The sequence below is a fragment of the Argiope bruennichi genome, chromosome 2 (assembly GCF_947563725.1).
Source record: "Argiope bruennichi chromosome 2, qqArgBrue1.1, whole genome shotgun sequence".
Lineage (NCBI taxonomy): Eukaryota > Metazoa > Arthropoda > Arachnida > Araneae > Araneidae > Argiope > Argiope bruennichi.
This window is the reverse complement of record NC_079152.1, coordinates 56,500,913-56,527,796: the sequence shown is the minus strand read 5'-3', so window position 1 is coordinate 56,527,796 and position 26,884 is coordinate 56,500,913. Positions and strand designations below refer to the sequence as shown.

General features: G+C 26.5%; 1 protein-coding gene across 1 annotated transcript; it reads left to right on the top strand.

Moving 5' to 3' along the window:
* Positions 1 to 1,391: 1,391 nt before the first annotated feature.
* LOC129957548 (active breakpoint cluster region-related protein-like) lies at positions 1,392 to 24,862 on the top strand. Its single transcript, XM_056069907.1, has 23 exons — positions 1,392 to 2,908; positions 5,397 to 5,476; positions 6,188 to 6,301; positions 7,640 to 7,825; positions 8,521 to 8,628; positions 8,742 to 8,787; positions 9,553 to 9,605; positions 9,682 to 9,801; positions 10,811 to 10,944; positions 11,076 to 11,143; positions 11,345 to 11,451; positions 11,535 to 11,588; positions 11,694 to 11,832; positions 12,199 to 12,263; positions 12,468 to 12,507; positions 12,826 to 12,900; positions 14,972 to 15,069; positions 15,440 to 15,595; positions 15,999 to 16,108; positions 16,448 to 16,587; positions 18,177 to 18,311; positions 21,445 to 21,550; positions 22,724 to 24,862. Exons 1-23 carry the CDS (start codon positions 1,582 to 1,584, stop codon positions 22,941 to 22,943), a joined length of 3,681 nt encoding a protein of 1,226 aa, XP_055925882.1. The 5' UTR covers positions 1,392 to 1,581; the 3' UTR covers positions 22,944 to 24,862.
* The last annotated feature ends 2,022 nt before the right edge of the window (positions 24,863 to 26,884 follow it).

The following is a 26,884-nucleotide window of genomic DNA, read 5'->3' as shown; positions in this document are numbered from 1 at the left end:
ATTTAAAAATTTATTAAAATAAAGAAGGAATATCATAAGATTTTATAATTAAAAAGATATATGTATAAATATACTTTTATTTTAAAGATGAATTAAAATCCTTTTTAATCTGGAAATATTTTGGGAAGTTATTTTAGAAAAAAATCAAACCTTTTCACCGTTTTTAAATAATAAAAATTAAAAAAATTGCTCTACCAAACATTACATTTTCCCACCCTCCAAAACATATTTATTCTTTTCTGAAGACACACACACACGTTCTCTTTTATTAGAAAAAAATTTTATGTAGCAAAAAATTTATATATATATTACATGGAGAGTCCTTGCAGCCAAATGTTATTTCAAATTGCAATAACATAAAAACATTTATTTATTCAAATTTTGTATAAAAAATATTTCTACTATTTTTGGCTGTTGGAGACGTTTTCTTTCAAATTAAAAATAATTATATAATAATAAAAAATACTAAATAAATACATTTATATTTTTAATAAGTTATTTAATAAATAATAATTTTTAGCGAATAACTTAAAAAAATTCTTAATAAAAAAGTACATTTTAATAAAATAAAGAATGTATTTACATCAAATTCAGTTTAAGGTACAAAATTATCAGGTGAATTTCTGAAAGAGTGTAAAAGAAACGAGTAAAGTTCAGAAAGAGTAAAAGAAAGGAAACAGTTCGACGATTCAAAGTTTTGATGGAATAAAATAAAAAACAAAATTGCGTAATAGAAAATGAAAAAGATTGACATAATTCGCCACGAATATGCTTATTTGCCAAATCGTATAACCCCTATTATAGCTAATCCTAGAATTGGGATAGTTCTTGTTAGCGCCTATAGATGGTTGTAGACTGCTGGCGCCGTCTACAGACACTAATTGGAACCTAGCTTGATCCTCCAATACGTCCTCCGGCTAACGCTACCCCAAGACATGCTGTTTAATGTTTTGATATTAGCTGATGCCAATTCGGCAAAATAAAAGAGCTGTTGCCAAACACAATTGTCCATTTTTCTGCTTTTCGGTTGCTTGCTCAAAAAGATAAAAAAATCAAAAGTTTCGAAATCAGCATAAAAGTCTATATGGTTCCTTATTTATTTTAATATTCCATCAATGTATGATTTTCAATAATAGGCTGCTTGTGTACAATATTTAATGTACATTTGATGTATTATTTTATTTTTGACATCGAAACCATTTAATTTGATAAATTGTATGACTAATTTATAACCCAAAATCTACTAAAAATATTCTGAAACATAAGCCTGAAAAAATAGGTTGGAAGTATTATAAGGAAATTTTCAATTTGAGTACACTTTTTGCTGTTTCAATAACATTAAACGCTGAGTTTTATCATCTATTTATCATCTGGCAACTTGATGAAAACTTTCAAGATAGCTGTCTGTCTATTGATAGTAATAGCAATGTGTATATATTTTTGTTTTTGTAAGATGTCTTCTGATACCCCCCGTGCTCCATCCATGCTATTTAATTCGTTTGCAATGGAAAGTTGCTGCTACGAATATTATTTTTCAGATATTCTTCAATTGTAAATAATTTAAATTCCTGTGCTCAGAAAATGAGTGTATTCGGAGACTTTCAGAAAGCTTGGGCTCAGCGTTTCCCTGGGTGTGAATTACCCCAAGCTTGGGAGGAAGATGTAAGAGCAAATTTAACAAAACATCGGCAAAAAGTTGCAGCTTTAAATGAGGAATTAGAAAAAGAAGAATTTTATGTAGCATATTTGGAACAGATACTCGCAGATGTGGAACGGGTCAAGCAGAATCCTCGATTTAATAATTCTGATTCAGAAACAAATTCTCAATTAATTGTTGAATCAAGCGTAAAAGACCCTAACTTCAAATCGGATGATACAAAAGTATCAGATACAAATAGTGCTGATTTAAATTCTGATTCTGACATGCAACAATCAAAAACAGAAAAGATCTGCAAAACTCACTCTACTGAGGTAAGTGATCAAAATAGTTACATTACCGTTATATCAGTTGGTGGATCCAGTACCTTAAATGGAAAAGAAAAATCTCAGAATAAGTCTGAAGAAAATAAATTGTGCAATACTGGTAGCTGGAAGAGAGCAGAGAATAAGGAAAATAGCAATACTGAATCAGGTTCAAACTCTCCCCTGCAAAAGAAAAAGCCTCCAGCTCCTCCAAAGAAACCTAGAAAATCTATTCCAGTGCAAGCAGTGCCGCCAGTACAGAAAGCTGATATTGTAACTGCTGTAGATACAAAATTAAATTCAGAGCCAGTAAACAGTCGGAGTCTTGGAAACAGTTGTGAAGATGTAAATAGTTCTCTAGTCAATACATCCGATTCTGATATTATTTCAAATGGACCTTCACCAACTAGTACCATTGCATCTTCTATAATTTATGAGCCAAAAGAAATAAATGAGTCATTTAATGCTCTTGTAGATGAAAATAAGAATGAGGATGACAGTTATTTGGATGAAAATATTTATGATACTGTTGCACCAGATGAAGGGGATATATCTAATTTATCTATCATAACAAATGAAGAAAATAAAAATGAGCCTGAAGGAGATTATGTTGTGTTTTCTGAAGCCTTTGATTCCCCTCGAGAATGCCCTCCCCCAATCTCGTCTCGTTCTAGAACAACTGATTCTTTATTAAGTTCACAAAGAAGTGTCGAAGAAAGCCCAGAATATGCAACCTATATGAATATTGACTACTTTTTACAAAATCAGAAAAGAGCCACTGGTAAAATTGAAAGATCTTATTCTGTTGGGGCAGATTCTGATGATGAGCCATTCATGGTATGCTCTAGTGATCATGAAATAGAGCCAGATCATGTTGCAGACTATGCTGAAAAGAAAAATAGCAGTACATCAGCTCCTACTGATGATGTCTTCGATATGGATTCAGGTAATTCACCATCATCATGTATCTAAACATCTTTGTAAAAATGATTGACAGTTTATTATTAATTGGCTTTAATGAACTTTTTGAGGTTTTTATCTTCTAAAGCTATTACTAATTGCTAACATGACACATTTCTATGAATTTCAGTGTTTTTGGAATCAAATTTTGTTATTCTTTAGATCAATTTTCTTTTATATAATAAATCTACAATGTTTTTAATAGCTCAAGCACTTTCTAAATAAATTTATTCATTTTATTGTTCAGTTAATCCTACTCATTTTACTTTATGTGTTTATGTTGTGCATAATGCATTATGTTATGAAATTCAGCCCCCCCCCCAAATTTGTGTCATATCTGTTTTTGTTGTACAAAGTATATTTATCATGCAAAGTCGAAGTTCTTATACGATAGTCAATAAGACATTGAATTCAAAATTGTTTTGGAAAAGGAAAAAATTCACTGATGTAAAATCCTGTAACCATTCTCTTTTATATTATTATTTAATTATTTTTTTTTAAATGTATGCTGGAAAAAAAACAACTTTGTAATAAATTAGACCAAAAATATTTAACTAAATAATCCATTTCCATAAAAAAAAGAAAGAAATTTAATTTGTAAATATTAAGATTGAGTTAAAAGATAATTAGATATTATTTGTTAGATTCAGGATTTGATAATTGTGTTTTATTTAGAACAAATATATATATATTTTTTTAATTTATAAGATAAAGTAAGGAAATATATTCTATAATAATATTTTCTGTTAGGATTTTTTGTGAAATGTATATTGTCAGTGATATGTATTTTCTATGAGTTATACAGTTGTCTTATTTTTTAATTTACTGGATGATTATTACATTATTGTGTGATGTTTTATTTACCCCCCCCCCCTTCCACACACAATCTATTATCAGTAGAAATTTAAAAATATTATAAATGCACAATGCTTTTAACATCCTCAAGATTATAAGATTTATCTATTATTTGAATAGATTGTGATATAAATTAATAGGTGTTAAATTGAAATATTTTTATTATTCTTGATCATATAAATTAAAAAACCAAATGACTTTTTAAGTAAAAGTTTTAATGTTATATTCTGTTTTGTCAAATGTTGGATCTTCAACATATCTTTGATGGATTCATACTGATTTAACTTTTATCTTAGAAATCTCTTGATTGTAAAATCACTAGAAAAAGTATTTTTATGAATTTTGAATTTCTTATTTTGCTTCTTGTTCTCAATCTATTAGTATAATTAGAAAGTTACATTCGTTCATTTTCAAAATATTTTTATTGTATAAAAATGTTACTTTTTGGATATAATTATTATATTCCTATTGCAAAAGTGAAATAGTGAATTTAAAGCCTATTTTTCTTGGGTTTTAATGTTGAAAACAAAACTAATGTAATTCTTTTCATTATGAAAGTTATCATTTTGTGATAATATCATTCTAGCTACTGATATAATATATATTGTTCTTAGTATAGATATAATTGTTTATGGGACGAAATTTTTTTATTTTGTAACCAAATCTAATTAATAACATTTACAATTCTTATTATCAGGTTATAATATAGGAAAGAGGTGAACCATTATTTAATGAAATGATTTAAATGTAGTGCAGTATTCGGATCTTTAACAAATTGGCTTTACAGAATTGTTTTCAATTTACCTTCTATTTTATTTGAAAGATCATCTGTAAATACTGCAGAGTATAAAAATACTTTCATATGAAATTATGTAATTAAAATAATTTTGCACAAAATTAAATATTCATAATAAGGAAATATCAAACTGAATGTAATATATTTATAGGCAAATTTATGCTAAAGTCTTGTTTAGCTATATTCTGTTATAAATTATATTGATTCTGAATTGCTTAAAATTTTAGGAAACAATTTAACAGGGTTTTTGTTTTTTTATTTTGCAATACTGTGTATTATAAAATATGTTCCTCAATATAATGTTTGATATAAAACTTACTTCTACTATAAAAAATACTTCTGTCACTTCCTCCTTATCATCTCATTCCCTATTTAGATTGGGCACCTGAGACTCTTCACAATATATTTATTTGAAATAAATATATTTACTTATATTTTAGCATGGAACTATTGTTCAAAAAATTTTTTATAAGAGTTCCAAATCAGTAAAACAGCAGATACAATCGCAATAAAAGTAACAAATTGAACAAATTTCTGTAGAAGATTGAAAAAAATTGGAATTTTATGAAATCATTTTTCTTTTAACATATCGATTATTCTAGTTTTTTTTTTTTAAATGATAATATTTATTCTTAATTAAAATAAAAAGTACTTTATTTCAGCAAAATCTTTTATTTTTAAACAGTGAAAATAACTTTAACTAAAATATTGAGATAACATAATGCTTTATATACTTGACATTCCTCTGGGCATTTACGTATTAGAAATATAACATGATATATATAGATAATTTTATACATCAATGATTTTATTATTTTTGTAGGTGTGTATAGTAGTTCAGTAGAGTCAACTTCTTTTTTAACTGGCACATCTACTCCTCCATCAACCAAAAAGAATGAAAGAGTATGTATAATATTCACCACTTCTTTTGAATAATGAATTTAAGTATTTTTTATTGCTAAGATCAATATATTTTATTTTTTAAGTTTTAAACTTTCATTTTACCAATTTTGAACAATAAATCACTTATCTTTTACCTTAAATTGATTTTTTCTTTTTTTTTTCAATTTTGATATAGTAACATTATGGCATTTTATAAGAAAATTTTGATGATCTCTAAAATTTTATGCTTATAAACATAACTATTAGATTAGGATTTTAAATTTCAAAAACTTGTTATAAAATTGCATATGTGAAATTTTTGTAATTTTTGATAAATGTGATATATAACCAAGTTTAATTTCCACTCAAATTAATACAAAAATATTTTCATGTAAATCTGCTTCATATATACATGTGTGTGTGTGTGTGCGCGCGCGCGTGTGCGTAATTTTTAAACTTTCCTGTTTACATTAAGACTAGAAAAACTTAAGATTTCACTTACCTGAAAAAATGTCAAATAAAGGACTCTTGAGAATAAAACTTTAATTGAATATTGCAGTACTTGAAATAAAGATGATTAGGGAATTGAGTGATTTAAGTAGGTTCTTGCACCTTAAAATCCCTCATAAAATTTTACAATTTTTTTAACATTGCCTTTTCTAGATTATTTTTATTATATTATTAGAATATTTTGGTTGATTATTATTATTATTGAAATATTTTGTATTACAGAAAACTGCACCTAGTAAAAGTGAATCTGAACGAGCAGCAATGTTTAAATGTATTCTGGGTAGCATTGCAGAAAGTGAGACTGTCTATTTGGAATGTTTAAATATGCTAATTCAGGTAAATAAATTCTGATGGAATAAAATTTATGTAATATAAATTTCGTATTATATTGTTAATTCCTACTTTGTAATATTATACTGAATTTTATTCTTTCAATATTCATTTGTAGAGTTTATTTTATTTTTTGCAGGTTTTTTTTTTATTTGCTATATATTTGTAAAAGTATTTTTTAATTGTGGGCTTGTGAGAAATGTTTTAACTAAAAGATTGTATTATTTCTGTAATTATCTTTAAATTTAAAACTTTATAATAAAAAAAATGTATACTATCATTAAATTTTAATTGAATAAGAAATTAAATACATGATCCAATTAAGATTTCACTTTTTGAAATCATGTTTGTATCATTGCTTTTCTTTGATGAAGGAACAAACACTGTCTTTATATAATTATATTATCTGTATATAAAATTATTTTAGAAGAGTGAAAGTCACTTTTATTGATTGTTTGTTTAATCTATTAATAAGTTTAAACTTGAAAAATGACTGATGTTAATAATACCATTTCCTTCCCCCCCCCCCCAAAAAAAAATCAGACTGAGTATATGCTATGCGCAGGATGTTGCATTGATATAAATTTCTTAAATTTAATTTTTCTCTATCTTTTCTTTATATTTCAAAGGGAGAGATGGAGATGATCTTGATTTACATAATTAGAAATCTATTTTATTTATAAATGTAGCATTCTACCTTTGTAGAATATACAATTGAGAAGTAATTTTAATTCAGTAGTAATAATGAATCTAATTTATTAACTAAGCATTTTTAGAAAAATTCATTGCAAAGTCTAACTCAGATAATTACTTTGCCATAATTATGAAAAAGAAAAAACATAAATTTAATTTTAGTGTTGATCAATTTGACAGGAACATTTCATTTATCCTATACATGTATATATATTTCATATATATCATATAAAGCTGTATTTAAAGTTATAATTAGACTGAAAATAAAAGAATAGGAATGCAATAAAATAAAAACAACTCAAAGGTGTCTCATCTGTGGGGATTCAGTTTTAAAAAATATACTTGCTTCAGTGTTAGAATTCATTAAGATTCATTGTTTGTCATTCTTGTAATACTACATAATAAAAAAAAAATGAATGGATTTGAAGCAAGTCTTATTATTAAAATGCATGGTTATGAATGAAATAAATTGTTTGCCATGTGCTTAGTTTGAGAAAATAATGTGTTACAGGAAAGTCCATGTTTCTTACAATACAAAAATATTGTATTAAAATTGATTCCTTGAAGTATTTTCACAATTATTTTTATTTATGATTCAAATTTTTATTTATTTTATTCTTGATATAATATTATAGTTCATTTTCTTTTCAGTATATGAAAGCACTGAAATCTACAATTGGTACTTCACAACCTTTGTTATCATTGGAAGATTATAATGTGATTTTTTATAGAATACCAGAGTTGCATAGTCTTCATACTGCATTTTTAAAAGGATTAAAGAAACAGATTGAAAACTGGGATGGAACTCATACCATTGGAGAAGACTTTAAAATTTTGGTAGTTTCATTTTTATTATTGTCTGCATTTGCTGCCAGTTTACATCTTGTAGCTCGTAAATTACCAAATAATTTTGTGTTGAGTAATCCTCATCACCACCCCCAAAACAATATTAGTCTAAAGATGTTATAAGAAGTATATTATTAGAAGCTGTATTTTTCTTTTTCAGATTAATTCAATTTCTTTACCTTATATTGACATAAGAAATATATTTCCAAGAATAATACAATAATGAGTTTTAAAAAATGGCACTCAATTTTCTGTAAATTGTCTAGCATTTAAAGTGTCTCTTAAAAAATTAGTCTAAAATGTTGACAGTCTGTATTAAATATATTTGGCCCCTTTGTAGAAAATACTAAATGTTTGTCCTTTATTTGTGTGATATTTCATTTTGCATTTATGCTATTAAAGAGTAAATATGTCAATCAGTATTTCATAATTACTGTGGATATAGCATATCTTCCTAATTCTTGATGAACCTTTTTATGTATAAGACTTACTCCATGTGTTGATGAAATTTAATTTATTATTATACAATACACAATCATTAAACTTCCTAAACAAATACATTAAACTTTGGTCAGTAATGTTTTAGAAGCTCATAAATATATTTTCAGTGTTGGAAATATTAATTAATGTGTGTAAAATATACTTTTGTATTTAAAATGAATGCTTGAATTTGTATTTTCATTTAGGCTAGTAAGCTTGGAGTATACGGGTCTTTTCTGCAAAATTATTCCAAAGCAATAGAGACTGTACGAAAATGTAGTGTTGACAATTTGAAATTTTCGGAAATTACTAAGGTAATGATAATATTTTGTTAAATTCTATTTTTTGAAATCATTACTTTTTTTAAAGTTTTTTCTTCCATTTCAGTTTTTATAATTTTAATAAAAGGTTTGTTTCTTGCTTTCAGTCAATTAAGTTGAAGGCATTACAAGGGCAAGCAACTACATTAGAAGGTACATGAAAATTTAAGATATAGAATACTTTATAATAATGTTAAGACTTTATCAAATACTCTGTTCTTAGTCTAGTCGAAATCACTTATATTGTGAATAAAAGTGGGTAATCATTTGGTACTGTGGATTGTTTTAATAGCTCTTGTTTGTTAATAATTTTTTGGCATAGTGAAAGTTATAAATCATAAATCATGTAGTATTTTAAGATTTTAAGCAAAAAAATGTGCAGATCTATTAATATTATTTGCATTAACAATTCTCACAATTTTATGTTACTTCATTTCAAATATACTTCTTTTATTGTTCTTAAAATATCAAATTTCTATTTTGAATTATTATTTTGAAATATGTTATTCTCACACGTCCAGATTATTTAGAAAATTCCCTCTCTACTAATTATTTTTGAATCATCATTTTTTTTTATTATTAAATGAGGACATGTATTAATTTGAAATTCAGATTTTTTAATAATTATTATTTTATCTCTCTGACAAGTTTGATAACAGTCATCTGCAGAATTTAATATGTACCAGCATTTACTCTTATTATTTTTATTAAAATGTTACTGTCTTATTTCAAAATTATTTAAGTATCATCATATATCTAAATATTTAATTCACTGAAATATTGAAGTATTTCATTATATGCTAATATCCCAGTACCTACAAAATCCTATCAGTATGATAAGAATTATTTAATTATATATTAATGCATAGGAAAATTAAAGACATCTAATATAATATATATTTCCTTTTCTCAAAACAGATTTATTACATAAACCTGTTGCAAGGGTCCAGAAGAATGCTTTAGTTCTTCATGTAAGTATTGCTCAATATTAAAATTTTGCTCAATATTTCTCATGTATTGTTTTACTCAAAGTGCCATTGTTTGTAGGATTTGCTTCAATATACTCCAGAAAACCATCCTGATTATAAAACCTTAAGAACTGCTTTGAAGATGACTCAGTGCTTTTTAAATGATATTAATGTATCTGCAACTGAAAGCATGTTTCCTGTAAGTATAGTTTTAAGAATGATATATTATTATCTATACCAACTATAAATTTATTTCTGTACTTAATTCTATATATTTTATTATTTTGAATTATACTGAAAAACTTTTATGGTTTCTCTGTTAATTGCATTTAAGTTTAGAAACTAGAAGCCCTATCAAATAAAACAAAAACAAGTTTATTTACAAAGAGAGCTGAAAATTAAAATTCATGAGTCTTTTTCAGTGAAAGATCTAATCTAAATTAATGAATGGCTTGCATTTAACCCTTCACTACTGATATGGTCCAAATGGCCATGCAAATTATATTCTGGCAAACTAGATTTTATTTTAATTGAAGGGTATAAGATGTAAAAGGGATTATTACCAAGGTTGTCCTCGCATTGCATCATTTGAAATAGAAATCAAACCCATCAGTATAGAATTTGCACAGCCGTTTGGGCCGGAGCAGTAGTTAAAGAGACAGAGGCATTTGTCAGAGGCAAATCAAATATTTAGTTTCCTTAATAGTATATTTTTTACAAAATTATAATATAGTAAGTAAATAATATTTTAAGTATGCTTAAAAAATTATATGTATTCTATTAACAAATAATAAAACTATTAAACTTGCAAAAAGCTAGCTTGCATATTATTTGGTTCATCATTCTTTGATTTATTTATAAAATAAAAAAAACATGCAATTGCATTGTATATTGTTTAACTTTTTAAAAAGAATCTAGTTCTGAAATACAAACCTGATGCCTTATTCTTACAGTTGTATAATATAGATACTAAATGCTACTGTACCTAAATACTCAAAATTTTATTTGTAACAGCTTTTTTTTAGTGTTGAAATGTAATCTAACTGCATAGTTTTTCTAAACATAACTTAAGAATAAACATTTTGAAATTTCTAAAAATATAGGAAGTGGATAAATTATTGACTAGTGCATCGTTTGCACTAATATGTAAATAATGGTGTTTCTCTGCTATGTAATTATTCTGGAAAATATTTTTCTTTTTATTTCAGGTTACTGATAGAGCACAAAGGCATTTAGTAAAAAATAGCTTCATCGTAGAACTATCTGAAGGCCATCGTAAACTTAGACATTTGTTCTTGTTTAGTGATGTGATTGTGTGTGCAAGATACAAACCTTCTACTAGGTAGAGTTATTACTAGAATATTGATTAGTTTAATTATTGTTTACAAAGAGCAACTTTGGAAATTTTAGGGCAGGATTTACATAGATATTTTATAATTTCATGGTAATAACTCATTCATTTGATATTTTTAGGCAGAAATTCACTTTTGAGGTAAAATGGTTTATCCCATTATCTGATGTTGTCATTTTAGAAACAAGTGGTAAGTAATTTGTGTTAATAAAAACAAACTTTTTTATGTTTCAAATAGAATGACATTATAGAATTTTAACGCTTTTCCAATATTATGTATTCAAATTATCATTGATTATTTTTTGAATATATATTATTCGTAAACTAAATTTTGTGGATTTCTGTTTTATATTGTATTGGAAATGTTAAAAGTATTGACTTTTGGTGATAGGTGATGCTGAACCTGTAAAAGAAAACTCCCCTTTTGATATACTGTCCCTTAAATCAAGAGCAAGTAATATAAGAGATCAAATTTTGAAAGAAGAAAGAGGAAAAGAGGTTATATATTTATATAATTATCAAAGAGTTTTTCTCTTTAATTTTCAAGGATTTTTTTAAAACATTTTATTTATTTATTACAGAAAAGAGTTGCGGGAAGAAATATAGATAAGCATAAGAAAAAGCTTGCTGAACTGGTAAATATTGAACATGATCTTGCAAATTGTTTTATGTTACTCATATCATTTCAATAAATAATTAATAATTTTTGAAAATATATTGTTTTTTCACCATTCTTCCAGGAGGCACAGCTTGTTCTTGCATCTCCAAATCTTCTTTTTCGAATTTCTCAGAAGTGTGGTAAAAATTACACTTTTTTCTTGTCATCAGAATTTGAGCGTGCTCAGTGGATAGAAGCTATTAGTATATTACAGTCTACTGGTAAGTTTTTATTTCACTTTATGTCACATTTCCTAAGTTATTTTTTGGCAATATACTTTTACTGTCTCTTTTTCCTTGTGATTAACAAAATAATTTTATAATATTGTTTTTAATATTGCAAAATTTACTTCAATATTTTTTAATTCCTTTTTTATATATATATATAAATAGAATTCCTTCTTTTTATCCTGTAAAGGGAATTAATATTTAAAGATCTTTTTCTTGTTAATATTTACAATTTGACTTAATTTAAATGATTTTATTATTTTTATACTCTCTCTAGAATGTTTTTCTACTTTAAGTATTGTTTCTGCATTATTGTACCATATGTGATTTATAATACGTTTTACATTTAAAATTTTATAGCAACACCATCTACAACTCCTATTAATCCATATGAACTGCAAGCATGGGTTACTTCTTGTAGGAAGGTTAGATAGTTTACATTTATCTTTTATATATTTATAAAAAAAAGTGTATAAATAATTTGTGTATCATTATCAAATTATTTTGAATTAATGATATTTGTGTGCAAAATTTTAAATTTATTTTCTTTTTTGCGTATAGAAAGGTAAATTATAGTGATAATTTAATTCATTGTGGGTAATAATAACTTTTCTTTTTATCACTTTCAGCATTTAGGAACAAATTTAGGATCTTTCCTCCTCAGATCAGGTGATTTAAAAGTCTTTTATTATCAATTTTTAGACTTCTACTAATTTTATTTTTAATGCTTGTGTTATAAATGCTATCATTCTTTGAATTTGCCAACTCCATTTTTACTGAAAATTTGTTTTGAACTATATTTCTTTAAGCAACTTTAAACTTTATTTTTTATATAGAACTGCTTATTTTAGTACTTTTAAAAAATATTTTTCAGAGAAATGCTGGATATTCCTTATATTTTTTATTTAAATTCATAATAATTTGTCTAATTAAAAAAAAAGATTAGGCATGAATGAAATTAATTTTTTTTTTTTTCCTTATTTTTAGGCAAAGATGAGGATTTGTTAGTTGGTGATTTACATATTGTTGTTCAAAGTTTACATGGTTTAACAAGGCCATCAGGTTAGTAAAGAAAAGTTGTGTGTGTATATATATATATATATATATATATATATATATATATATATTAATAAATATTTATTTTCACCTTTACATTCCATTGTGCAATATTTTATATTACAGAAAGTGATAAACCTTTCTCTATATAATGTAAAATATTACCCTCAGATTCAATATTTGTCCAAAGAAATTATTTTAAGTTTTTATTCTGTGTGATTTTATTTATGCATGGATTCTGAACTATTTATGAATTTAAAAAAATAAAAGAAATCAATGAACTAATAAAACTAGAAAAATTTTGTGTGGAAGCTCATGACTTCTAGAATTATCAGTGATTGTCTGGCCTCTTCCAGCTTTTTTTTTTTTTGTGAGAAATTGAAAAAATTGTTTTACAGTACATTATCTGTGGGAAAGACATATAATAGAGCTTGCCAATTCCAACTTCAGGATTGATTTTGGAAAGTTAGATTTCATATGAAAGTGTATGGGCCTTAGATATGTGATCACTCTATTTACCTACTGTCATTAATCTACTAATGATGACATTTCACTTATATATGTTATTATCAGTCAACTATCCCTCACTCCCACATATATATTTGAAGACAGATTGCAAATTAAAATTTTAATGCAGTTTTTTATTTCAGTTGCTGATTTTTGCCACTTGAGGATTTCATCACTTCTTTGAAGTACAGTTAACCTATCATTGTGGGGGGGGGAGGGAAACTTTCATTACTTTCACTTACATTATTGTAATTATAATTTAAACTTTTATTATGATTAAGTGTTTTCATTAAAATTGATTAGCATGATTCAATATGTATTATTCTGTTAGCCTTCAATTAAAATATTAATGGTATTAATATTACTATCTTGACGAAACTTCATGAAATACTCTTACCAAAATAATAATTTGCTTTTTAAAATTATGATTACATAGTAATGTTAAAATATTCGGATTGTTTAGATGTGTTTACAAAGTGTGAAAATAATATATAAGGATGTCCAATAATTAGAGTTGAGAACTCTTATCTAAAACTTATTTTGCAATTTTCCTTTAAAGTGAAAGTGAAGGGAATAAACAATATTTGATTATGTATTTGGCTTCATGAGTTTTCTTATGAAATAAAAATGTTGAAACCAATATATGAGATATTTTATTGAATGGTTGTGACTGGGGTATTCTGTCAAGTTGTTTCTCTACACAAAATGTACAGTGAATAGGATGTTTTTAAAATTTCTCTGTCTAAAGTGGACAGTGAAAAATAGACAACCATTGGCTATGAATAGAGGTATATTTAATTTCTTATGAAATGAACATTGGAAAAATCAGAATAGTGTGACTGGGAAAGTGGTTCTTAGTTTTGACATTTTAATATAAGTTATTTTAAATATCTAGATGGTAAATGAACAGCTGATTGCCACAGGCAACTAGTTTGTAAATAAAATATATGCTAATCTGCGATTACGGATTAGAAAAATTAGCATTTTTGAAAATTGGGGTGAGGGAAAGTCAAATTATGTATCCATTAAAAGTATTACCATATGAGAAACATTAAAATAAATCTTCTATTTTCAACTTCAAAATATTCATAGATCTAATATACTTAAAAATTTATCATTTAGAAGTCAAGTCTTGTATTTGATGGATATTGAAAATTTGGCTTTAATTTGATGTGAACTTTGCTGTTTTTCCATCTTAATGTTTGAGTTTTGACTCGAAGTGTAAAAAACTATCCTCAGTTTAATATATTTTAATTTTTTTCATGGAAGTGCAAAATATATGAAGAAAGTGAGTAAATTTTTAAAAATGTATTGAATTTCCGATACACATTGGGAAATTTATGCAAAAAAATTTTTGAGCTCTGAAAATTTCTGAAAGAATATAATTTTTGATCTTTTTTTGTAATGTAAAATTATACCTATTCTGATTTTGTAAAAAAATATTTCATCTAATCTCTTAATAAAATATATGATCTTATTTTCCTATTTCTGAATTTTTGTTTCTTATAAATTCTTGTAAATTATTAATTTATAATTAAATGTCTAATTATTGTTATTTTTTATTTTTCAGATGTGTATTTATGCTTTGAGGTGGATTCTTATGGTCATTTTTTTAATAAAATCAAAACAAAAACTTGTTTTAATTCTATGGAGCCTGTTTTTAATCAAGTAATGTTCAATTTTCCTTCTGAATTTCCTATAAAAAAGTTCAGTTATTGAATTATTTACTAAATAATTGTTTTGATAATTATATTACTAACTGTTATTTTTCAAACATAGTATTATTCTTGATATATTTCATCTGTTTGTTTTCAGTTGTGATTTTGTTGTTGATTGTGTCTTTATTTCTATCTTTTGTATCTTTTTATGTAATAAAGTATAATTCATTTTTGTGTCTGTTTAGATTTTTTTTTAATTATTAGAATCATTTATATTCTTAAAGTTTCAAATTTGTACTAAAATTAGAATTGTAATTTTAATGACATCAATTCAATGCTATAATTATTTAACCTTATATATTGTCTGAATCTTTCTTCAGGATTTTGTGATAGACTTGGAAGGTTCCCAGACTTTACGAATTCTTTGCTATGAAAACTCTCCTCAAGGTCCTATTTTAAGAGGGAAAGGTGCTTTAGAACTAAGTCAGTCTTGGTTGACTGATAGAATTCAAGAAAAATCAGTTAGCTTGCAAGAGGTAAATTAATATAGTATTTAATATCTTTAGTAAACTTAAATATCCTAAATATTTAATAAATCAACTAATATGTCAGAGTAGGGCATTCAAATTAAAATGTTGTCATCCTTAACAAATTATTTGACTTATGATTTATTAATAAATATAGCAAACACTAAATAATATGTTTGAAATTATTTATTTGGAATTGCATTTTATGTTCATTAAATTGAATTTATTCTTGATACATTTAATTTTCAACTGCTATTATCATTTTTATTTAAATTTAAATTATTTATAGTTGTATAGAATTTTTAAAAAGCCATCTATAGTTTACATTTCAACTTGTAAATATTTTTAAAGTCATGTCTAAATTTTGTTCACATTATCAAATGTAATTTTATTTATTTATTTTAAAATTTAGCTGATGTTGACAGTAGGCCTTAAATATATACCTCCAGAATTATCTCTTAGACGAATTCCATCCTCAAAATCAGGAGGAGTTTTTGGAGTGAAAATTCAACAAGTGTGCAAGTATGTAAAAATGTTAATGTGATATTTCAAAATAGTAATTAATCATTTTTGAAAGCTTATTAATGTTGAATCATTTTTTAATATTCATTCTTATGATCAAGAGAAACATTTCTCTATAGTCATTCCTTAAATTAAATTTAGATTGATTTCTGTAAACCTGCTTAACTTAATTAAGATGTATTTAACTTGTCTGCAATTAATATTTTACTGATTATGAAAGCAATAATATGATTATCTTGTTCTTCATTTTGATTTATTAATATTTTATTGTCTGTTCTCTATCTACATGTTTATATATGTGGATTAATTTTAATCTTAAATGAAATATTGTTACTATAGGAAGGAAAAATCTCCTGTACCTTTTATTATAATGAGTTGTATTAGAGAAGTAGAAAAACGTGGGATCCACGAGATTGGAATATATAGAGTATCTGGTTCTGCTTCTGATGTTCAAAGACTTAAGAAAAGCTTTGAAACAAGTGAGTATTTTTTATTAAAAGTTATCATATAAAACACTGGAATATTAATTTCTTTTTATTTAACCCTTTTGAAATTCATATATGCTTTCATGCTGATAGATCTATATGTAGTGTTATTATCATGTTATTCAAGCATAAATTAAGCAAAAATTCCACTTAATGATTGCTAAAAGCTGCAGTTTTTAATATTTTATTCAAATATGAAAACAAACTTTCAAATAAGTTGTCAAGTTTTTTTGTCATTATTATAATCTTCTACCATCTAAATAGAACAGAATTGGTAACATATGTATGAAATGTATCATATTTAATTAAAAGTGTAAGAAAAAAAAATCATAACTTTGTGAATTAAAATGAAATAAAGATAAATATATAAGATAATATATTGCTTGTATTTACTTTGAATTAAGATTCATGTCTTTTACAATTATATTATCAAAGTATTTTTAAATTACAAATCATGGTAGACATTTATTCTGCATTAATCAAAAAGTTTTACTCACTCATACAAACTCATAAAATCCCATAAAATATTAATCACATATTAATTGAAATGCATTATGTTCAGAAAAATAAAATTAATTAAAAATCATTCAATATTGAAATTTTAAGTTTCATCATCAGTAACTTACCAATTCAAGCTAGGTCATGGTCTTCTAAATGAGTTTATTCTTCTATCTTGATAAATTTTGAGTGACTTTCTCAGTTAATTGATCTAATTATATTAAACTGTTTATCATCATTTAGTATATACTATTGAATATATTAACTAATTTGTTTAATATTACAAAAGGGTAAAGATAATTTTTCCAATTTTGTAATATGAAAACCATTTCTATGTAATGTTTTAAGTTATAATTAAAAATTATCCAACTTAAAAAAAATTCTTAATGATTTTTAAAAAGAATGCTCTGAGTTGTATTATTTATCTTTACCTTTTGTTTATTAACATGTTTACATTTCAAAGTATATTTGTTCCAAATTTACTACCTTTAAAACTTAAAATCTATTCTATGGAAATAGCAAATGTGAAATAACAGTGTGCACGATGCTTAGCTTTTCCAATGATTGAAATTCGTATGCCATTATTTCTAGATTTTAATTAACTATAGTTCACGTTTGATCACTTTGCATGGGTACAAATATCTTTTTTTAATTGTTTGATTACGAAATTTGTTGCAAAGTGATATTTTTTTAAAAATAATATTTCTACTATTTGTTTTTTATCTTTAAATTATATTAGTTATTTCAAAGTGGGGAGTTGAAGGAAATTACTCTGTTAACTATAATATTTAAGAAATGTTAAAATAATTTATCCTTGTGAAATAAAGTTGAATTATCATTTTTTTTTTTTTATTTGTGTACTATTAATTGCAATAGAAAAAAAAATCCTCATTGTAGAAATATTTTTTTTTTTTTGATTATCCATATGCATTAATGTGTGTCATCAGAAACAATATAACTATAAAATCACAATTCTAATATTTTATATCTTTGATTCTTTACTGTTCTATTGTTAAACCTTGTTTTTTCCCCCTGTGCATTTAAATAAATTTATTATTCTATATGTTATTTATCTTTTCTTCCAGATGTCTATGAAGCAGAACAGCTCTTAAAAGAAGTTGACATTCATTCTGTGACTGGAATGTTTAAAATGTATTTGAGAGAACTGCCTGAAGCACTTTTTACTGATCTGTTGTACCAAAAATTTTTCCAGGCATTTAGTGAGTATTTTCTCTTTAAAAAAATTCCGTGCTCACCTTTAATGATTTTTTTGTTGTTCTTTTACAGAAACTGTTTGTTTAGCTAGGATTAATACAAGTAATCTGAATTTTACTAGTAGTTTATATAAATAACCATTGCAACTATATGATTTTTTTTTAATTCTTAGATTATTTTTAACCCGCGAGCGCGCGCGTCGGGCCTCAGAGGCCCGAGCGCTTGAAAACAATTCTGCAGAAAATCGGTTTTTCAGCGTAGAAACTCAAGTTCCCCAGTAGCTGCGTCCAAGGTCATTTGCCACCTGACCATAGTCATTCTAGGAATTTCACCCCTCTCGTTTCTTGGAAAATGGAACACCTGCTGTCAGAAACAGCTGCGCGGGCCTCGAAAGCCCGATGCGAGCGTTCGCATAGCTATTTTTGTAAGCAGTGGAGACGGTCGCAATAATGTCTCGATACTTGAGTTATAAAGAGGAATGCGAAAGATTACAAAAATTATTAGCGGAAGTTTCAACAGATGAAGAATCTCTTAATGAGGAAGATGAAGAAATTGTTGATGAAGAATTAATTAGTGATCATAAATCGAATTCAGAAGAGGAGCTAGATTCAGACAGTGAAGTGTACGTTTGTGAATCCACCGATGATTACGTTGGGAAAGACGGTAAAACGATATGGCATAAAAAGGAGCCAAGGAAAAATGTGAGAACTCCTGCTCACAATATCATTTCAAAACTGCCTGGAAATATTGGCGAAACAAAAAATGTATCCTCGCCAATAAATTCTTGGACATTTCTGATTGATGAAAGTATGATATCAATTATTGTCGAGTGCACGAATATTTTTATTCGATCAATTGCATGTAAATTTGGAAGAGAAAGAGACGCTCATCCTACAAAAATTTCTGAAATAAAGGCATTTATAGGACTTCTCTATTTTGGTGGACTGCACAAATCTTCCCATGTAAATGTAAAGGACCTCTGGGCTACTGATGGAACAGGAATTGACATATTCCACCGTACTATGTCATATAAACGTTTTTTATTTCTGATGAGGTGTGTCAGATTTGTTGATATAAGAGATCGTTCTTCTAGAAGAGAAGTGGATAAACTTGCTCCCATCAGAAATATTTTTGAAATGTTCGTCGCAAATTGTCAAAAAGTTCAAACTCTTGGAGAATATGTGACAATCGACGAAAAATTAGAACCGTTCAGAGGAAGGTGTTCATTTCGACAGTATATGCCAAATAAACCAGCCAAGTGTGGAATAAAAATTTTTGCCTTGGTAGATGCGAGAACATTTTATACATGGAACCTAGAGATTTATGCAGGAACTCAACCAGCAGGACCATATAACGTTGAAAATGGCCCAGACAAAATTGTAAAGAGATTACTAGAACCTATTTTCAATTCAGGACGCAACCTAACTGTTGACAATTGGTACACTAGCTATGATTTAGCAAAAGACCTCTTGAAGAAAAAAATTACACTTGTGGGAACAGTCCGAAAAAATAAAAGGGAGCTTCCAAAGGAATTCATTTCTGGAAAAAAACGAGAACAATATTCAACATTATTTGGATTCCAAAAAAATTTGACACTGGTTTCTTACGTACCGAAAAAAAACAAATGTGTTGTTCTTTTATCCTCAATGCATAATGGTGGTACAATTGACGCTTCTACAGGAGAAGCAAAGAAACCAGAGATTATAACATTTTATAACCTTACAAAGGCCGCAGTTGATGTAGTGGATGAAATGTCAGCTACATATTCTACTGCGAGGATAAGTAAAAGATGGCCTATGGTCATATTTTTCAGTATGCTGAATATTGCTACTGTAAATTCTCGTATCATATTACTGTCATCAAATACGCCACCCGTTCAGTATAAGAAAAGAAGTTTATTTATAAAAGATCTTTCTTTAGAATTATTGAAGGACCACCTTCAAGAAAGAAGTATGCAGGCTACTCTTCCCCGTCAATTGCGTGACCAATTGAATTGTAACCGCAGTGAAAATTGTGATACTCCCCCGCAAAAAAAGCAAAAATTTTCTAGAAAAAGATGCCATGTATGTCCCAGTACAAAGGACAGAAAATCCCAAATGTGTTGTTCCGCGTGTAAAAAAAATGTATGCGGGGAACATAGCAGCGTTGTTTGCTGCAAATGTCTCTAAAATGTAAGTTTTATTTTAATTTACTAATGTAGAAATAATTTTTATTAATAAATACTAGTAATAATTTATGTCTCATGTATGTTTTATAATTTTCAGTTTTAAAGAGAAAAGAACCTTTAAACAATTTTAAATATTTTGTACTTAAACTAGTTGTAATTGTGTAAATTGAAAGTGGCATTTATCTGAAAAACATTATTTTATATTTTCAGTAGTATGCTTTTGTGAAACTTACATTTTCGGTAACGTAAATGTAATTTTATTTGCGTTTTTCTCACGAAAAACGTTTCCGGGCCTGCGAAGCCCGATGCGCGTCTTCGAGTCACAACAGAAGCGCGCGTCTTCGCGGGTTAATATTTTCTTTCCATAAATGATCTTTAATAATCTTATACTAGCAGATACATTATTTAGCTTTTGAACAATACTGCAGTAATTTGCATTTTTCTCCATTTGACTCCATATGAACAACTATTAGTACATACTATTTCCAAGTGCCACCCTTCAATAATTTGTTAAGAAATGAAAAGTTTTTATATTGCAAAAAATATTTCAAGAAGTCAAATAAATATTAAGCAATGTGATTATAATTTTTCATGAATTTGTTTTATAGAAATAAAAATTATATCTTGTGAGTTGTATAGTCTTCCTATATATTTTACCAAAAATCTAAAAATGCAAACAAATCCATCAGTATAAATATCTAAATCAAAGCAATAGCTGTTTTAGATATAGCATTGAAACTTTGTGACACTCTTTATGAGACTGAGAAGGTTAGATAAAAGTTTGTGGCACATCATAGAAGTTCTTCATCAAAGTTTAATTTAGTTTGTATTATTTAAAAATGAACATTAGACAAAAATCTATAAAGTAAATTTTTATTAGTTATTTGCATCAGTTTCATTATAAAAACTAAATGATTTACTATGCTATAATTTTTAAGTTATTGGTATTTCACCATCATTTTATACGATAGGCCTCAGTAATCATGAGGAGAAAAATAAGCAGCTATTGCAGTTATTTGAGGAGCTTCCAGAACCAAATAAAGGAATTATAATCTATTTATTAGACCACTTGGTGAGGTGAGTGAGCACTACTATATTTTCTTGTTATTGTTATTGAGTCATTGTTTTAACACTTTAAAAAAAAATCCTCTGCATATAAATTATTCCTCTCAATAAATATTATTCCTCTGTATAAATTTGGATTTTCCTTTTTAATTCTAAGTTCTACATTTTAGTTTAGAAGTTTTGCTAAATTATATAATATATTTAAATCTTGTTGTTTTCCCTTCAAACTAAAGTTTGAAGCCCAATAAATAATATTTATTAGGCACTAAATAAAATAATCAGGGCAGTAAATAAGTTCTAATCAGAGCAGCAATATTTTATTGTTGTCATTTGAAATTTCTAAAAAACTGCTATGATTAATATTTATTCAGTTAAAATGCATGATCATAATCACTAAAATTTCAAATACAGTCTGAATCTTAATTTAAAGCATCATATATATAAATGGATATGAAATATTATACTTTATTCTCATTAGTATGTATAACATTTAGATTTTATCTGGATGAAATGTCAAAAGAGCATAAAGTGCTTTCTGGCAGAGAAGTTAAAAAGCATCTTTGTTCTTTTCAAAAAAAAAAAAAAAGGCTCTTTGACTTAATCATTAGCATAAGCATATCTGGTAGTTAAAAAAAGAACATTATTTGCAGATTGTAAAAGAACAGGAGGCATTTTTTGTTGTTGTTGTTGTTGAACAGCATTTGAACTATCAAAAATTAATATCTTCTGTATTTAATTTCATATCCATTCTGGAAAAAGGGAGGGGGGGGGAGAGAGAGAGAGAGAGAGAGTATACACTTTTTTCCCTTCAATATAATCCTTAAGTCATCTGCAGTTCTTTTCTTGTTTATTTTAGTTGTATAATGTATCATTATTCTGTCTAAAGACAAGAATACAAATTTTTTCTTTTATACACTATTTAATTCAATATAACTCCCTGTTCCCATATGAATAATATTATGACCATATATCTAAAATCTGAATCACTTGATGATACATTATTATTCCATATCCATTTAATTGTGTGTGCCATTGCAAGTATTAAAATATTTACTGAATGCTCAGGCAATTATTTATGAGAACTGCTTATGATTTGAAAATTTTAGATCTGTTTTAGCATTTAAATCTTAACATAAAAATATTTTTATTAAATTTTATTTGTAAAATCATATAAATTTATTGCAGAATCCATCAAAGTGAAGCAACAAATAAGATGTCTTTACACAATTTGGCCACAGTTTTTGGGCCTACTCTTCTGAGGCCTGGCAGTCGAAGTTCTAGTTCTTCCCCCTCAGATCTCCTGACTGCTGGAACTGTGGATGTTATGGCTCAAGCTGGCATTTTCTATTTCTTCCTTAAAAGACATGCTGCTGAATTATCATTGAAACTTGACCCTGAAGATTAAATTCTTAGACATTTATAACTATATATTTCTTCTAATTTTTAAGTATTTATTATATTTCCAGTTCTTTGTGTGAGAAAGTGTGTCTCATTATAGCTCCTTAAGTTTTGTGCTTCTATGCTGTGATATTCTAAAAGCATTTGACATTTGAAATAATTACTGGTGCTTGAAAAAAATTAAGATGTTTCACTGATTTAAGGCAGTCTAAACTTGTACTTTAGCTTATAATTGAGAAATAATATAACACTTTAGTTGCAAAATGTTTTAGAATTTATAGATTAATGCTTACGTACAAAAATATTTTTATAGATATATTAATAACTAAAAGCATGTGTTGGTTGTGAAATTTCATGGCTGAATTACGTAGTTGGTTGTGCTTATGACTGATTTTTATATAAACTGATGTAGTAAATATATATTTTTAGATTCTGTGGAACAAAAAAAAGAATTTTATAAGCTATTAGAAATTTTTTATCTAACCAGACAGGTGCTACTGATATTTTAACAAATTTTGTATTGAAAAAAAAAAAAAATATTTGCTTGACAAGCTATACAAATGCATGCATGTAAACATGCCTTTAGGTATGAACATGGGAAATTTAAAAAGTTGTAAATTTGATATCTCATCATAATTAATTAGTATTTTTTTTTCTAAATACATGGAGTTTTTCTTGTGTAATTACCTAGCATTTACTATTTGTATTGCTATGACTAAAATATTAGCATTTATATGTGCTTTTACAATCATGCAGTGTTCAGATACTTATTGTCATATAAATTTTATTTTTTATTTATGTTTGTGCAATTATTTTGAATAAAAAATATTTAATTGGTTGGCTTTTATTATGCCACTTTTTTCTTGTGTGTGTAAAGAGTAACTTGCCATCTAATTTTTTTAAAAAAATTTTATAATGGAATATATTAATCACTATGTGGTAATAAGCAGTTATGCACATAACTATTTAATTGGAGTGCATTTGAATTTGCATTGTTACTAACAAATTGCTAGATTATTATAAAATATTTGTGTTTCATAATATGGAACATATGCTCATATTGTTGCATTTATGCCAGTGTGCCATTAAATGTATGCTAAGGGAAAATCATTTTACCTTTCTACAAACATTTATATTGTCTATTCCTGCATTTTTCATATAATTTTTATTTTTATGTATACACTTGTCTTTGAAATGTTTATTTGCAATAAGCATTCATATCATTTTCTTATCTTTCATTATCCATAAGCACTTACATGCATCATTTAATGGCTCAACACCTATTAAATATAGTAATGTTGATGTCTCTGACGGATATCAGTTCCATTTTCTCTCGCATATGTGTTTTTATGCAATCAATTTTTGCCCAGATATAGCCAAAAAATATTTCTTTTGTATGTGTTTAATTAGCTCAGGAATGTTTTTGTCTAGGTCAATAATAGATCTACATACCCTATGACAGCTGCTTCAATTATTAGTTAATTTATATATAATAAGCATAAAAAGTGTTATTAGCATATTTGCTATTTTTTAAAGTTTTGCTGATGTATGTTTATCAATACAATTTTGATGTCATGTTGCAATTTAAAGTATGGAGAGAACATCCTTTTTCGTAATTTTTTAATGTCTTCCTTATGTTTATATATTCAAGTTGAAATTTTCCTGGAATTATACTTTAAAATTTAAAGTTGATAAAAAAATTCCAAGTACTATGCACAAATAATATATTTTCTAGATTTATTTGGAAAAAGAAATGGAAGAAATTAGAATCATTGAGTTCTTTTTTTTAGTTTAATTTTTACCTGCTGTATGTTATATACATATTGAGTAGAATTATGAAAAGTTGTTTTTATACTTAGTTTTTTTTTATATACAAACTTGTATATTTTGATTGTATTATTTAATTTATGTAACTACTATAATTAGAACAAAAAATATTCTGTAACAAAATAAAATGTATATATATTTTACTGACCTATATGTAGGTTGAAGGGTCCAGAATTTTCTAATAAAAGCTAATTTAATGTTCGTTTCAATGTTTATTATCTTCTTAGTATCATCTTCAGCAGATGAACATAGCATCTTTATCATGCTATGTCCGTCATGTTTTCTTATATTAGAAGAATTAAATAAAAATATTATTTTGAAGTTAATATGAAATTTATGAAAGTCATTATAAAATATAGCCAATGCTAATATTATGTTGATAATTAAACTTTTGTAAATTTAGAAAAAATTTTGTAAGAGCGTTTTCACTCTACAGAATTCAGATATATAAAAACGATACGTGTAATAAAAAAGAGCCCTCTTCCTTGACATTTTATTTAACAGATGGAATCACTAACAATATGTGGCATTTTATTTTTGATTTATAATTTTAGTTCTATTAGCTAATCACAAGCAACAATTTGAAATATAACTCAACAAGTGAAAATATAACAGTGATAGTTTGGTAGCATGTAACAGTGAGAGTGCATATAACTGTGATGATTTCCATATAACAGTGATAGCAAGCAAAATACTTGCATGGTGACTTCACAATGCAAGTATTTTGCTACAGTGTATATGCTTTTTTTTTTTTTTGCTTTTTACTTTGCATTAAACTTCTATATGGAGGTATCTGTAAAAATAAAAACTGAAAAGGAACACAGATAGCCTTTTATGTTATTACACTTTCCAGCATAAAAATAAAAAAGAGCCCTCTTCCTTGACATTTGATTTAACAGATGGAATCACTAACAATATGTGGCATAAAGCATTTCATAGTAATTTTTAAATGCATTCCATTTTGTACCTTTTGCATATAAATTCGGCAATCTAATTTTACAACATGGAATAAGGTGTGATGAGATTTTAACATTTTGCAGTCTGAAAAAAAAAATGCATAATTATTCACTGGTTATTAGAGCTGATTGGAAGTAAAAAATAATTATATAAATGCCCCCCCCCTCCTGAAATGTTATCTGTAAATTCTACAACCATGTATTTTTTGCTATTGTAATCAAGAAGCATAAAAATTATACACCATTTATAATAATGCCTTAGATGAGACATCTGAATTAAAGAAAAAAAAAAAACTTTGATATTTTTGTACTCTTTAGTACAAAAATCAAGATGAAATATATTTGGTGAAGAAAATAAAAAGAAAACATATTAATAATTTGTACTAGTTGTAATGTGAGTTCTCTTACTTAAAACATATTTGTAAATTCATGAATGGTGATTGAAGACAAGGAAGATTTTCAATTTGTCCCAAGTTATTAGGACATAACATGATTAAGCACATAAATAAGCAAAAAAATCGCATCCTTTTCTGCCACCACTCCACTCTCTTTCTTAATCATCTTCCCTCCACCCTGCTTAGGGATTAATTTTCATCTATATGGTGTGTATATATAATGAACATAATATAGTCACCTTTATGTAATCCTTTATGTTATCCATAATGGTATTTAATGCTCCTAAATCAATATACATTCTTACCGTAGGATCTTTTTTTTAACTACACAAATTATTGGATGAATAATTTCCAATTCAGGTGGCTCTAGATACTTTAAATCTATTAATTCTTGATGCTCTACTTCCTTTCTATATGTGATGGTACACTCTAACAATCAGGTTTTTTCCACACCATACTGGGTAAAAGCCCTATTTAATGGGTTCTGACCTAAGCTTGGCTGTGCAGACCTCATGAAAATGTGTTTGAATTTCACAATTAGAAATTTTTTTGTGGTTGAATACTATCCAAATGATTAAAATCATCAAGAATTTCAAAAAAATGTAGACTTTTATAGAGGTTGGTAATTTTTCAACGTTCCCAAGTTCGTTTTCTTCAAAAATAACATATACAAAGTTAGCACAAACGATAAAAATTAATCCTTAATTTATTCTGATAAACATGTTTCATTGAACTATCAGCCATTTTTACCAAAAATGAATTCCATTTTT

Coding starts and splice junctions, on each gene's coding strand:
- LOC129957548 (XM_056069907.1), top strand. CDS start 1,582: ATGAGTGTATTCGGAGACTTTCAGAAAGCTTGGGCTCAGCGTTTCCCT. Junction 11,144..11,344: donor TGTCATTTTAGAAACAAGTG/GTAAGTAATTTG, acceptor TTTTGGTGATAG/GTGATGCTGAACCTGTAAAA. Junction 18,312..21,444: donor AAAATTTTTCCAGGCATTTA/GTGAGTATTTTC, acceptor TTTATACGATAG/GCCTCAGTAATCATGAGGAG.